Below are 15,192 nucleotides of genomic sequence, written 5' to 3'. Positions count from 1 at the left end.
AGCTGATTAATCATCCAGAGAGACCCTGCTATAAGTTCTGGCTGCAGCATCAGAGGAGCCTTTCTGGTGACTGCACCTCAATTTTAGAAATGCCCCCACCCAAGAATTAAGCCTTTGACCTATGAGAGTAAAGATGTGTTTTCACTGGTTTATCTGTCTCTCTAGCACCTTGATCAGTTTTTATCTGTTCTTTTATGCATGTATTTTTATGTACTAATTTCAGAACCATGTTTAAGTGAGGCTGGCAGAAAGGCGGCATATACAATTAAATTAATAAAGTAGAGAATAAGTATTGTATTTCTGGGAGGCTTGCAACATTGCCAAGCACAGGAGATTTAACTGAACATTAAAAATAAAACAGTGTCAATGTACTAATATATAATAAGGCTTTAGAAGAAGAAGAAAAACTGCTCCTCTAAGTGGGGTCCTGGAATATACTAACACACTGAAGAGAAAATCAATATTCTTAAGTCAACCTGTGGCTCAGGTATAGTAATAATAGGAATAAAGGTCCCCCCCCCCCCCGCAAAAAAATTACTTGCACATGTTTGCACTTTGGAATAAAAATCACATTGTTTACTATATAAATGGATTACAAATCATGCACAAATTTTCCATGCACAGCTCTACTAACTGTTGCATATGCCATCTGAGCAGGTTTTAGATGCACAACTGAGTCTTGCTGTGAAGGAAATGTTAAAAGCCTTCATCCAAAAATCCTTGGTAAGAGGCATGTGAATCTTAGATTATCAGTCAGGTTCCTGGACTATTAGGCCAGTGACATATACTCTGTGTAACAGACATGGGGAGGTTTTGGCAGGATTTAGGAGGCCCGAACAAGCAGTTGGTCCAGTTAGTACTAGGCTGCAGGTGTGGTCAGCTTAGGCAAACCGTTATGTTTAGGCCAACAGCATGAATAATTCAAGTGTTGATTCTTGCTTGAATAAACCTTATGAGCCAATTTGGCCCTAAGGGGCAGATGCTTAAGGCATGGAAATCCACAAATGCAGATATGCTTTTCCCTCTTTCACAGTGGGTGGGGTCAGGTGGTTGTTTATTGTTACTTGGACCAATATAAGTTCAATGAAAGGCAACCAATGACACCTGGGTTTGGATGGAGCAATGTTTTTACGCCCCAAAATTAGAGTGATGCAGGGAATCTGGAGAACCTCTTATCTGAGAGAACATCTGAGGTACCAACATCGTATTTCTGTAGTGATTAAACATCATGATTTAGCACACTTTCTTCAAGAAAATTTAAGAGACATGAAACCTGAGGACAGATGAATTGGAAGACCCAGACAAACCCAATTCTTTACTGGTTAGTGCTGATGAAACTATGCATAAAGCTAACCAGTTACCTATCATTTGCATTAAATTAGTCTCAAATATTAATCTCAACTTTGATATTCGAGGAAAGTATCAGACTCCTTTTATAAATGAGAAATTGAGGGGAGAAACCTTAGAGTGCTATGCCTGGAAGTTGCTTCGTTTGATCTAATCATCCAGAGCCACTGGCAAGCGCCGCTGGCTCTGAATGCAGATCTCGCCTCCTAGCTCCCCTGGCGACTAGACCCTACTCCCTTTCCACACAGTGCCGTTGCTGGCACTGAACATTTCCCTTCATGTGTAACAGTCTCAAATGTAGCATAGAAGAGACTCCAATGCCAAAAGATTAAAGGGGCCAAAGAAGAATCTGGCATCAGATGTTCTACAAGCTTCTATTTTAGACCATGCTGCAGTGCCAAAACATTGTTGTGACAGCTTTGTTTAAACATACTTGAGGATCCAAGAAGAGATTGCAATCACTCTCTCCTGCTTAAAGGAGGCAGTAATGTATAGTCCAGACAATGAAAGGCCTACTTTCTATTTCTATCCCATCACCTGAGATAGTTTACTCTGGGAATCAAAGCTCTGTCAATCAGTGGAACAGATAGAATATGACCTCATATTGAGTCAAGAATCAAAGCCAAAGCTTGTCTGGTGGTATAGAAAAAAGCAAAAGCCACAGGAGCCAGTTCTTGCCCCTTACTCACAGGCCCAGTTCACACAATTGCTGCAGGCCACTACAGCTTAAGCCACATGGTGGGTTGTAGAACCTGCAAGTGCCAGGCTGCCAGTTCAAGCATCCTACCACAGCTTCTTGTGTTGGCTGAATCTGGCAAGGGTGGCTTGTTGAAATGGTTAACAAACCACCCCCAACCCTACAACAGGCCATGGGTTCCGGGTGGTTTGCTAACCATTGCAAAAAGCAACCTTCATTGAGTCTGGATGAGATAAGAAGCCATACCCAGCAAGGGTGATTAAGTACATCAGAATGGCATGTGACTGGAATTTACAGAATGCTTGACAAGCCACCATGTTTAATTGACCGCATTTGTGTTGCGTAAATTGGCCCACAATGTTTCATCAACCTAGAACTGAAATTCCCTACATCAAAAAGTCTACTCAAACATTTAAAGTGAAACAGGATACCAAATGAGAAGCCAGAGGAAATCTCTCACAATTAGAACAAATGTTTGAAATGCACAAATGAAAAGGCATAAGTGCAAAGACAGTTTGCTCATCCACCAACACTTAAAAATCTCTCCAAAATGTGGGAGAACATCCACAACTGCTTCAACTTTGCTCACTCTGGGTAATCAAAAATATTTTTTTTTCTTTCCATAGCCCAGAGCATGCAGCATACTGAAAATGCATATAGACATAATTCAACAGCTGTTTTAGAGCAAGTAGAGCCATTCTGAGTGGGAAGCAGTTGGGAGTAGAATAGGGAGGGGGAAAACTTTTCTATTTAACATCTCCTTGTTTCAAATTTTATTTTATTCTTCAAGACTTCTCATCTGGGAGAGACAAAACTTGGAGTGGGGAAATCATGGTCTGGAAAATGTCTCCGCCGCCCACTTTTATACTCTCAACTGCTTCCACTCAAAATGTCTTTGCCTATTATAGTGACTGCTTGATTACCATTGCATGTAATATGCATTTTGGACTTGTCTCCCATTTTATTTTGGACAAGTCATCCTTTCTATCTGGACTGTACCCTCTCCTTCAGTGTACTAGCCCAATGATAGGCACTCTGGTGCCTTGCAGATGTTTGGATCACAACTTTTCACATTCCTGACCACAGGTCATATGGATTAGGGATTATGATAGTCATAATGCAAAACATCTGAAGGGCATCAGATTATTACCCTCACAGGGTTAGAACCTGTAAAGGTGATTCAGCAAGTGTCAGGTTTCAGTCACTGGGGGCTAGCAGTGAAGATCAGCTGATTCTGTGGGCTTGCTGGATTGGTACAGCTCGAGAGCCAAAATCACAATCACATATATGGAAGTCAGTGCGCCACTGAAAGTTACCTGCCTGAACTTCAGAACCAGGCTATTTAGCAAAGGGAATGGGATGGGCAGCAATCACAGCCAAAATGGCTGTCAAAACTGTGCTGTCTCTATTTGTGAGCTGCTTTGGAAGAGAGCAGAAGATGGCTTCAGAGTCTTGTGCCACTCTCAGCCACAAATACACACATGCACCACTAGGGGAAAACAGCAGCAGCATCTTGCTACAAGGTTACTGTGGAAGCAGAGCCTCAGAGGACCCCATGTTCCTGTACCCCTGGGAGCCGTACTCAGTTGCCAACTCACTCTGTTCATTCCAGACTGCAGTGTGCTCCGATTCATGGGCAGCCTCTCCGCAATCGGGTGCCCCTGCATCACTTCGCGGCCCCCAGTAAAAGATCCGTCCTGCCAGACTCTCCAGTTTCTGCAGCGCCGACATCTTATACCCTTTGTTCTTGCTGGAGTTTCGAGAATTCACCTCAGCTCCATGGTTCATGTTACCCTTTAATTTTAATCCCCAGTTTTTCATCCACCCCAGCTCTGTTCTTGTAGCAAACACAATCCGGAGCTCAGTCAGGATCTAGTAAAGCACTCTCTTCAGGCATTGCTTTTTGCCAACAGGTAGGGGCAGGCACAACGCTTTTCCTGTCCCGTAACAGGATAAGAAGGGTAAAGGCAGCAAGTGGTGAGCAGACACAGTTCCAATCTCAGCAGAGCTCTTTACATTCCCCTCCAGCTGATTGAGACAGGCATTTGGCTTGAGCGATTGCTCTCGACTTCTAACCAGGAGAGAATTTCCATCAAACCCACCTCCCTGGACCAAAGCGCTCATGTCAGCTCAAAGCAAGCGGCATGTAGCTCTCCAGGGCAGCTCTCCATGTGCATGCCAGGATTTTCCAACCCCCACTATGTCCATGAAGACTCCAAGATAGTCCATTCCATGTTCTCTCACTGTGTTCAGAAACAAATACAGGGAGCCTAGTCACTTACACAGCTGGTCAGAGGGTGAACAGCGGGCAGATTTGATTAATACAGTGGGAGGGAGGCCTGCCAAATCAACAGTAGTGAGGGCCACGCAATCTGGCTTAAAATAGCTCAGAGATTCTCCGAATCTCTTTCACCCTTAGGGCTAAAGATAGGGCAAACAAGGATCTCAGCAGGTAGGGAAGCCCTCCTATTTTCCAGGACAGAATAATCCTTCAACAAGTAGGAGCAGTAATTCCAGACACAGTCTATCCTGATGAAGTCATAGCACCCCAAACCAAAAAAACTCACGCTGCAGATGGGGTGAGCCATGGCATGAAGCGTAAGATACAAATGCAAAGTAAGAGTTTGTTCAAGCCCATATTCCCTTGGATGCTCCTATGTTCTGGAGATGGAACTCTCCTTTCCAAGTACCCACACAGCATTTAAATTTAAATATTCATTATCACACTGATAGTCACCTTAAGCATGACCTGTGGAATCTGTTTCTATGAAGTTTCAAAGTGCTTATATCCTGTAAATGAAGCAAAAAAGATGCATGGGCAGTTGCACAGTCCAAACAGAGCAGATGACTAGCACAAAAGAAAAGCAGTCTCTTGTATTGTCCTTATCTCAAGGTTAAGAAGCTATTCATATATGAAGCCACCAGCAACAGAGAATGGAGGTGGTGGGGCAAAGAAGGGAAGAGGGATTAGGCAGATGTCTTCCTCAGCAGATGGCTTGTTAGAGAGATCTTAGGTCCAGGACAAGAAATGGATGTTGCAGTAGCTATCTGGAGAACCAAACAAGCTACACGGATCAGGAAGGAGTTATTGCTTTATCCTTCCAAAGTTATGTGAAATGTAACTGACCAGTCGGCCAAACAAGTACATCCACAGAAAAAGCTGGGTCCAAAACTGGAAGCTGAACTCAGGGTTGCCTTCCCACATACTTTGAAGACTGCTGGGTTCATTATCCATATCAATGTTTCCAAATGACAGCAATGAAGTTCTCTGCAGATCCAGACTCAGGGTGCATTGCCACTTCTAACTTTGCAACTTGCTGTCATCCCTCGAAGCAGAGCTGTTTGGTCATTCAAAAGAAGCCTGCAGGGTAAGGCTGCACTTCTGGAGAAGGAGAGCAAGCACAGTGGCAGGGTAGCTTACAGTATTGTTTCAGAGAGAGCCCCAAAGGAACAGCCTTGAAGTGGGAAGAAGAGACATGGCTGGGCATGATGCCAGGTTTGTACAAAGCACTTAAAGGAACAGGTTCCCAACTCTGCATCTGCACAAACAGTTAGCAGAATTGTCCATGAAGAAGCCGTATTCCCCACAGCCATTTCAGAATGGATAGGCTGTGGGTTGTCCATGGAGATGCACCAGCTTTATGACCTGAACTCTGAACTCTTGAGATGTAAAGAGGAAACTGTTGCTTCTCAGCATTTCACTTCTGCAGTATCCATGTCTCCTCAGCCACAGTCCAAAACAGTATCTCCGTTCAGACTGTAGGACTATAATATGCTCACTCCTGATAGCACTCAGACCAGACTGCCACAATAACTGATCCACTAAGACTTGGAATTGCATAGCTAGAAAATATTTCAAATTCCTATGTGTTAGCAGGCAAATTTTAGATATCAAAGTGAGTTTTTAAGCTGTAATGGAAAGACAAAGCTTCCTAATTATCAGCTTAGACCAATCATCCTTTGGGTGTTTTACTCAGATGATTCCCCAGTAAAATATTACCATGACTATTTCTGGTAGCCAAACATAGGCCACGTGAAGACTTGTGCTTCTTCTTTACTGCAAGTCAAGCAAATCAATCCAGGTCAACACAGACAAGATGATATGTAGAGAACCCATGGAGAAACCAGTTCTGTTCCCTTGCAGGTACAAATGCAATCAAGCGCTCAGACGGGTCGAAAAAATTGACAGGATTTTTAGTTCACAAGGAGCCTTAATGTGTGGCATTACAATGCGCACACTTTCACCCCAAGTCACACAAATGGTTAAAAATATGAAGGTGAAGCTTAACACGACCGGCTGATTTTTTTTCTTTTTTGGTCATCTCTGTGGATTCAGCACAAAAGCTTAAAATATTTTTAATGAGCATGCCGGAATAAATACAACCAGCCACAGCAGCAGAAAGCAATGATTGTATAAGAGGAGGAATGGAACACAGATAGGGCAGATCACCCTTGAAGCACTCAGCCTCCTCAGCAAGTTCCTTTACTTCTCATGCCTTTTCATACCCTCTTGTGGCAACAATTAACATGCAGATTTAAATGGAAGGTCTCTCTGTTTGGGAAAGAAAAGATTTAAATGGAAGGGATAGCTGAGTAGTTAATTTGGACAGAGAGCCTGTGTGGTATACATGTAAATTCAAAGACAACACACAGTACAGATATCCATCACACCCTTATTCAATATTGCTACATTCAAACGCTGATCAAAGTCCCTACCATATACCATTTTCTGATGGAAAGAAAAGAGCAAAACATTATCTAGTGAGGCCATCTTCCCCAAACTGGCAAAACTATTGCTGAAAACCATCAGCTACTAACTGAAAATGAATGCTTTCTTAATTGCACATAACTTAGTAAAGATAAATATACTGATTATGGAAGGTAAAGATTACACACAGTTGCTGACAAGGATAGATGTACAATTAAATAATTAAAATTATGACCAAATTAGGTTGGATGCCATTCATGCAATTACTAACTGCATGAATGGTTTCTAAAAAGTAATTAGAAGTTGTGGGGGAGACCACCATTCGGATTGGGACCCTGGCAGGGGAGCTATTACGTCTTACTACTGCTGCAGTCCCAGCTCCACAGAGGCTATTTCCACTGGAAGGAAAGTTTCCAGATTACACATGGGCAAACCCAATAACTAAGTGTTGGGCACAAAGCATCTATTGCTAGGGTAAGCCCAAGACATTAACAATGTAGCTCTACTTAATGTGTCCTGAATGTGGGAGTTAACTCGCCCTGGGGTAAGGCACGCAGAGGAGCAGGTCAAATCAACTTGTGTAGCCAACAGGTTCATTACTTTAAAATGGAAAAGTCTTAAGCAGTTTAAAGCTTGTATATACTTTCCAAGTTCATCTCATAATCTCAACTGTACAAATTTTATAGGTAATAGTACCCATTTGCTCATTATGTAAGCCAGACAGTAGAATGCACTTTATTTTAATCATCTGTAGAATGCACCTATCGGGCAGTCACAACACTCTTTCTCCAGAAATAAATCTCAGAACTCAAAAACCAGACATAGAACTACTTTGCTATTCCCATTTCTGATGGGAAAGTAAATATCCAGCAATTGAAGCCTTTTTCAACATTTTGATGCAACACTCTGCCAGCTGATTCTTCTGACAAGAGTTCACTAACTTATTATGAATCCAATTTAATTTCTCAAATAGTGGGAGCATGTATTGGTTAAGCTCACTTTTTGGAAATTTGGGTCATCCCAAATGGCTTAGGGAATCATTCAGGTGACTATGCTGCAACTTGCTGCAGTTCTGAGCCACCTAAAATACTTCCCCAAGAATCAAAGTGGTTAGAAGCAGGGCATTCCTATCGAAAAAAATACAAATGTGAGTGCTGAAGAAGGCCTCCCAATTATTTACACTATTTTATCCATCACTTAACCAAAAAATATTCACAAGGCAACTCACAATATTTAAACTGCTATCATCCATTAACTCCAGAATAAACAGAGCAACATCAAATACAATTCAGATAAACAGCAGCATCACACTTGAAATAAAACATACAGAAAATGGCATCTTTAAGGTTTCTAGAAGACATCAAAGAAACAGCCCAACTACTAGACTATTCTTTTCTTCTATTCACTTATGGCATTAATCAAAAATTATGTAAACACATGTAAACAGTGAAATATTCTACTAAGAATGCAGTTCTATGTATCTTTAGACAGAAAAAAGCCCTACACCTCTCAGTGTATCCCAGGCTGCAATATTTTTTCTGTTCAAATATACATGTTGTTTCTAGAGTTTTATCACTTGTAAGATAGATCAGAGTGCCCCAATGTGGTACTTGCAAGCACCCAAAATTTAAAAAACACAGAATTTTGATCCCCCCCTTTACCTAGATTATGAAATGCATGCAACTTCAACACAAGCAGACCGAATATCCAAATAAGTATCCATCTGAAGTTGCCATCCATTCATATATTGAAAGTGTTGCAAAGTCCTTAAGCCATTACATTACAGAAGATGAGTGCTTATCCTTCCAATTTTATGATTGATCTTTTAGTTGTAAGAAGGAATAAAGAATCCATCTCCCCTTCCATTTGTTGATTTCCATGAATACATGTAATTTAAAATGAATATTAACGACTGTTCCAATACAAAATTGATCTGTGTGCTAACCTCCCCCAACAAGCAACTACTGCATATTTGCCAAAACATGTGTTTAGGAGAATTATTCATTCAACTGCACCACCAGCAATTAGCCGGGTTAGACAATTCCTTATTACAGACATGTTGAAGTATACAACAGAAATGAAACAAATGTTTTTTGCTGATTAAGACACAGCCTAAGATCTATGAACACAACAGATAGACACCAAGTCAGCATTAGGCATTTTGTGGTGGCAGCCACAGCAGTTTCTCAAATATGTTCCAGTCCAAAAGGGCTGGGACTGTTGAGATAAATATACCATGCAAAGCTGATATCGTACATTAGCCTCTCTTTGGTTCTCATCATATTCGTCATTATGCTTGAGGATAACAGTATTATAAATTAGAACATGCTGCACTTAGCTTGTAACCTTACCATGATAGTATGGTCTTTTATGCAGGCCTGCAACTCAGCCAGTAAAAAGTGTCAAATATTCAGGCAAGCTGCGCCTTCACCTGGGCTAAATCTCGGAATGGTCTCAAAAACTTTCAGAATGATTGTCTTTGCTACTTCCAATCAAGTAGCATTTTATGCAAAATGGAATTTCCATCAGATACAAGTATATAACACTCTGAAATAACACCTGTATTGATAGTAGGTCACAAAGTAGTGATCCCATTGCATGATTTTTCCCCATGGCAACATCACTTTATTCCTTCTACAATCCAAAACTCCCAAAATGAGGTTTTCACATCTTCCCACACACATCCACAATCAGGCTGGAGAACCTAGTTTTAGACTCTGATGCAGCAGGCATGCAAAGCATTAAGAATATTTAAAACTAGCTTTTGACAAAGAATAGGGTTAACAGCACAGTTAGCAATATTAAGCTTATCTACAAAAGGCACAAGTTATAAGATGCATCTTAAACATGTTATGTGTGTATACAAATATATTTTACAGTATATTTGTATATGCAGTTGTGTCTTTTGCTTTTCTTGTGATGTTTAAGAAGAGCAGGACACTGCCATTATTTTTGCTGAGCAATCATTTGAGAATTGATTGCCCTTCTTGAAATGAAGTCCATATCAACTGCTCTGTGAGCAGAACTGTTAAGAAGCATCTGATGACATCAACATGGCACTTGCAACAGAATCAGTTGGAACTGAGATTGATCCTTCTTAGCAGACCCCACCTATACAACTTTGTTAAGTTTATCTACACATTAACCCACTATCCCTACTTTAAAAATAAATGACATTGTACCTATTCGGACTTACTTCTAAGCATATATGGCTAGAATCAGACTGCTTGACAGATTTAAGCATCTGGCTGCACGTAATGCATTACTAACAGGTGTTCCACTAAAGTTGTTGCCTTGTGAGACTTGCACACTTGCCATATATCTATAAAGCCACAGGTTTACTTGTAAAGATACATCCACTACAATAATCTTGTAGGAGGAGATTTTTTCCAACAAGAATATTATTTGCTTTGGTAGCACTTATTACAACTGCAAAATTAGCTCTTCCACATATTTTCACTCACTACCGCAATTATCTGAGTTTGTTCAAAGCTTTTATGATTACGGCAGAAAGACAAAATACATGTTTAATTGCAAGAAATGTCATTACTAATTTTTCTTCCCACCCAAAACTAAGTAAAAATTGAGCAAAGAGTAGGAGTGGTTCACTTGGCAAGTATTAACAAGTGACAAAAAATATGAATGCATTAAAATTGGTTTCAAGAGAAGGCCAGGTCAGGCATTCTGAAATTGGTCAACTAATCTTCAGTAGCTGAGTATTTCTACAAACTATATGTAACATCTCCCTCTGGTGGATGGACCACACAGAATGGTGCTACATGATGGCTTCAGAGTGACATTTCCCTCCCACAATCTGTTCTTAGCAGCCAAGCGTCTTCCGGTCTTTTCCCTTCATCTATAATACTTCACAGATGCTAGATCATGACCTGGGAGGGCACAGTTGGGTTTAAATAATACTTCCCAACCTGTCACCTCTCAGTTTATATTAAAGGATAAGAGTAAGCTATAGAGAGTAGAAAGGAGCATAAAACTTCCAGTTAGTAGTCTATTCATACATTGCTATTGGAAGCTGAATGGACCCTGACCCAAGTTAGACTGTTGTATCAAAACCTACTTATTCATTTGAAATGGAGCCCAGGGAGTCTGCCCTTGGAAGCAAGTGCATCATATGGACAGTCACATGGGAGGGACACGTATAGGCTACTACAAATCTTCTGTGGTTTGCAAGTATCCAAGTCAAGTTATCTGAACTCCACGAAAGCTTGCCCATTCTTTTAAGTCTAACAGTTTTTAAGTTAATGTTCAAATTTTAAATACTGTATATTTAAAAGGAGTATTTTTCATAAGCATGTATTTATTTAGCTATACTCCCACAATAATAGAGAAATACTCAAGCGCATAACATCACAATTTGAGCATTTAAAAAGTTCTGGGCAAAAATGCCTATCAGATGCATGTGTATAAGGGAAAAAAACCAAAATTAGATGGTGGATTCTGTTAGAGAAAATATTTTCAGTACTGCCCTACTACTGAACAAGATGGACAAACTTCTCTGTGCAATCTTTTAGTTTCTAACAAATTGAATTCTAGCAAATAGTTCATAGTGCACTAGTAAAGAAAAATATGCTGACAAATTAAGATGTGTAGCAATGATTCAATTCTCACAGAAATCACAGATTTTCTGTAAGCATGCTACATTCATAGTTTTTCTATGCTTTCTGTGTTTTTTCTAGTTATGCAAATCCATGTAAGAACTGGGATGAAAGAATTATCAATGTACTGCACAACCTATGCATATCTATTTAAAAGTAAGCTTCAGGGCATACTAGATTTGGGAATTCATTCTAAAATAACATTCGCTAGGTGAGAGTGCTGAAGCTCAAGCCCAAGAGTAAATCCAGCCTGCCTACAGACCCAATTCAACCCTCTGGTGTTACTTAGTTGTCCATGATCCCTGTCCTTGGCTCCACCTCTTTTCCCCAACCATCAATCCTTTGGGGGTCTCTGAGCCTTTGCGCATTCTTCCCTCACTCTAAAAGGTTGAAATGCCTCTGAAATGTAGTTATGTTACAGTTCTATCCAGCCTTTACTAGTTACTAGCAGCTAAAACATTATGGTCTTTTTGGTACTTAGGTTCTATCCACTATTTAACTGTATCTCAAGAGCTTCTCCAAAACTGAATTCTGCCTTTGGGCTTAGATAGGCTTGATTCCCCTGCTCCTACAATAAGATAAAAAAGATACTCCCCTCAAGATTAGGGGCAGTTTCCCTCTTGATGCTCTCCTCCTACTCTGCATAACTTCAATGTCCTCCCCAGGTTCCCATTTCAGTCTGCTAATACGCATTCTGCCTTCTAGTAAAGCCTCATTTAAAACAACATACTTCTTCTGGATAAAGTTCAGACTCTAAACCTACCTCTTCATAGCAACAAGACACTGCTTTTGCTACACAGAAAACTGTCACAGCGTTCTATGTTCAAACAAGGGAAGCCAGACTATTCTAGTTCCTAATTCCAACTCCTAGAAAGCACATCCCATCAATAGTATTCAAATTCCAACACATCTCCCACTTTGCAACAACTCAAAATAACAAAGTTTAAGTTTCAACAACCATATTTTTGTGCAATCACTATTAAAAGGATTTAAAACAGCAGCCTCTGGGATCATCACCTACCCCATCTCTAGTCTAAAGGAACCTAAACCTGAATCCCTGCTGGTCCTCATTTGCCACAAGTGCAAACCTGCAGAAGCAAACAAGATAGGGAAGAATAACCGTATGGAATACGTTAAGCTGGACTGAACAGCATTTTATAAATCAATTTGCCTACCTTTTCTTAAATCATCAGCCCACAGAAACCAGAGGGCAGCAATAACCTCAAAACCATTCTTCACCTTCCTAAGTTCCTTGGCTTGGGCCCAAACTAGAGCCATGTCACCTTACTGCAGAATGGATCTTTAATTCTCAGTTCCACTGAACCGGTAGGATTTCCCTCCTTTCCCCAGTATTATGATCAGAGCTACCAATCACACAATAAAAACACAATTTACCCTTACTTTGACCTCAGGGTGCTTGCATCAGAGATTTCGAGCCTGTATTCCCTCCCCTCCATCTACCCTACCAAGACCACCATGCCTGTTACTCCCCCTCACCTCCAGCCTCCATCTTGCTAGTCTGGAATGTGGCTCCTCTGTACTTGGCCTACGGCTCCCCAGAAGGCTCAATCCAAGCAACTGCTTGTCAATACTCTAGGAGACCCATTCCAAGGGGCAAAGGGAAAAGAGCACCCCACTGAGGACCTCTAAATAAGTGCTCTCAGAAACGGGACAAAGACCCAAACCATGCTGGGATCAGGTTTATCTGTCTCTGCCACATATTTTTAAGAAATCTAAGCGGACACTTCACAGGCTGATTGGCTTGCAGTGGTATCCTGCAGATGGGAAGGGTGTGGTCTCATTACATATGTGTATATTTCATGCAGCTAACAGGCTTTTCTGTTTGAATGAGGAAAAGAGGATGCATTTCTTACTTGATGGTAAATTGGCACTAATCATTAGGAGTGTCGTTTTCCAACTGTGACTGGTTCATCAGGTATATCACTTTCTGTAAATCAAGGTTTGGCCACCCAAACTCCACTGCAATGAGCTGAGTCTCCCATTATAGAGAACTTTGAAATGTCAAGAGGCCTGAGAACCAGTGTGGTATAATGGTCAGATTGCAGGGTGAGAAAAATCCAGGTTCAAATCCCCATACTGTCATGAAGTGCACTGACTAACCTTGGACCTCTCCCCCCCCTCCCTCCCTCCCTCTCTCTCTCTCACACACACACACACACACACACACAACCTTCCTCAGGAGCTGAGAAGATTGTAAGGGGGGGGCATGTTGTTCATTGTACCGAGCTCCTCAGAAAAGGCATTATATAAATATGATAAAGATAATATATTATCTCTTTGCTGAAGTATTTGTACTGCTTATGTTTGCTACTGAGCCCAAATCATTTTTAATCTGTAAAGTCCTAATCATGTTCCCAAATTAACTGAAGTCCTCTATGTTCCCCCAGGTACTTTGGCTTCATCTGGGGAGACATGCTTAAAATCCCTGTGTTGCCATATTAGGATTAGAGGAACCAGATCAGAGTCTCCTGAGATAAGCGAGTCTCTCCTTCAAATGTGTTCCTAAAGGAAACACATTTGGTGGCTTCTTTCTTGAGATTTTGAAAGCAGTATGTTTAAAGTTTTCATTTTTAGGAGAAAGTTTGGTTAACTAGCATGTTCAATGGTTATATTCCCTGTTTATATATTTTGTGAAGATTTTTTGCTAGACAAATACAAGCAAAATACCTAAACAAAAAAAAAAAAAAGCACATTGCATTTCTAGCAAAAGCACACCTCTTTCCCAACCCTCCATGTTCAAGAAGTTCATTAAGAAAGAATAAAAATCAAATTTATGTCATGTCACAATAAGGCCCTAGCCCATACACTTCATGTAATGATCAATGAAATTATTCCAACAACTTGTCATTTCCATTGTTTTAACAGCTGTACAATATTTTTTTTAAAAAATCCCAGCACAATTAGTAGCGGTGTGGTTCACACACAGTTCTGTACTCAATTAGCAGTTGGGCCAATGGAAGGTAAAAGTCCTAGCTTTGTTCTCCTGAACAGAACTGCCAGAAAACCGTCCGCAGCTAAGGCTGTAGGTGCATAATGGCTGAAGGGAATGCTTGGCCAAGTCTGCACACGCCCTGGCCAGTTCTACAGCACATTCATTGCCTTCCTGCTCTGCCTACTGGTACAGAACACACTACCAGTGAAAAAGAGGGGGTGGTCACTCTACGGGCCCTGTCCAAAATGGATCTTCATTCAAACAGCTTGTGTCTTATTTAAACATAAGGGTAGGGAATGAGATGCCTCTTGTTGCTCCGGACACTATTCTGCCAAACTTGTTTGTGATTTAGTGGTGCCCCCTACAGTCTCAAATCTAAAGCAAGCTCCTGGTCAACCTATCCCGCAAAGTAAGCAGGGTAGCTTGTGCCAGAAATGAGTATCAAAATCAGAGGTGTCATACTAATAAGTGGGAGGGCTAAATTAGCTCAAAGCAGTCACTCGGGATCTACCCCCGCAACATTTCAAATCAATTCCTCCTCAGATTGTCAATTCTACGTAGACCACACACTAAAAGGGGGACTGGAAAAATAGAAATTGTCCCTGCAGCTTGGGTAAGTTTTCCACTTTCATGAATTTGTAAGTATTCCTAGACAGTATCACCTATTTTCCTTGTGGTTTGTGGCTTCTGTAGGTTGCAAGCATTGCTTGCTTCGCAAACCACCTCATCCATCAGCCACTTATCAAAAAAGTTGGAAGTTCATTCATGGCTGCTATAAGGAATATAGCAGCAGTGGCAGCTATTGGTTGCTTTAGTCCTGTGAAGGTAGGAAGTAAACAAACTTCAAATCTGATCTGATAATTTGAGTAAAATA

General features: G+C 40.9%; 1 protein-coding gene and 1 long non-coding RNA gene across 3 annotated transcripts in view; one reads left to right on the top strand and one right to left on the bottom strand.

Moving 5' to 3' along the window:
• PRKACA (protein kinase cAMP-activated catalytic subunit alpha) overlaps window positions 1-15,192 on the bottom strand; it is a 66,491-nt gene that overhangs the window by 42,931 nt on the left and 8,368 nt on the right. The window contains exon 1 of one of the 2 annotated variants that reach the window (XM_044453586.1): window positions 3,643-4,030. The exons of the other annotated variant lie outside the window; for it this stretch is intronic. Within the exon in view, the coding sequence (XP_044309521.1) occupies window positions 3,643-3,865 (223 nt within the window). The 5' untranslated portion in view covers window positions 3,866-4,030. Of the gene's footprint in view, window positions 1-3,642; window positions 4,031-15,192 lie in introns of those variants that run through there. 2 annotated transcript variants of the gene reach the window in all.
• LOC123035428 overlaps window positions 1-15,192 on the top strand; it is a 32,759-nt gene that overhangs the window by 13,616 nt on the left and 3,951 nt on the right. Inside the window, exon 3 of the long non-coding RNA XR_006416940.1 lies at window positions 14,862-14,931. This is a non-coding gene — a long non-coding RNA (uncharacterized LOC123035428). The remainder of the gene's footprint in view (window positions 1-14,861; window positions 14,932-15,192) is intronic.

Source organism: Varanus komodoensis, unplaced genomic scaffold (genome assembly GCF_004798865.1).
Source record: "Varanus komodoensis strain SLA01 unplaced genomic scaffold, ASM479886v1 scaffold7_1, whole genome shotgun sequence".
Taxonomy (NCBI): Eukaryota; Metazoa; Chordata; class Lepidosauria; order Squamata; family Varanidae; genus Varanus; species Varanus komodoensis.
Note: the sequence above shows the minus strand (reverse complement) of the source record. Positions and strands in the feature narration are given on the sequence as shown.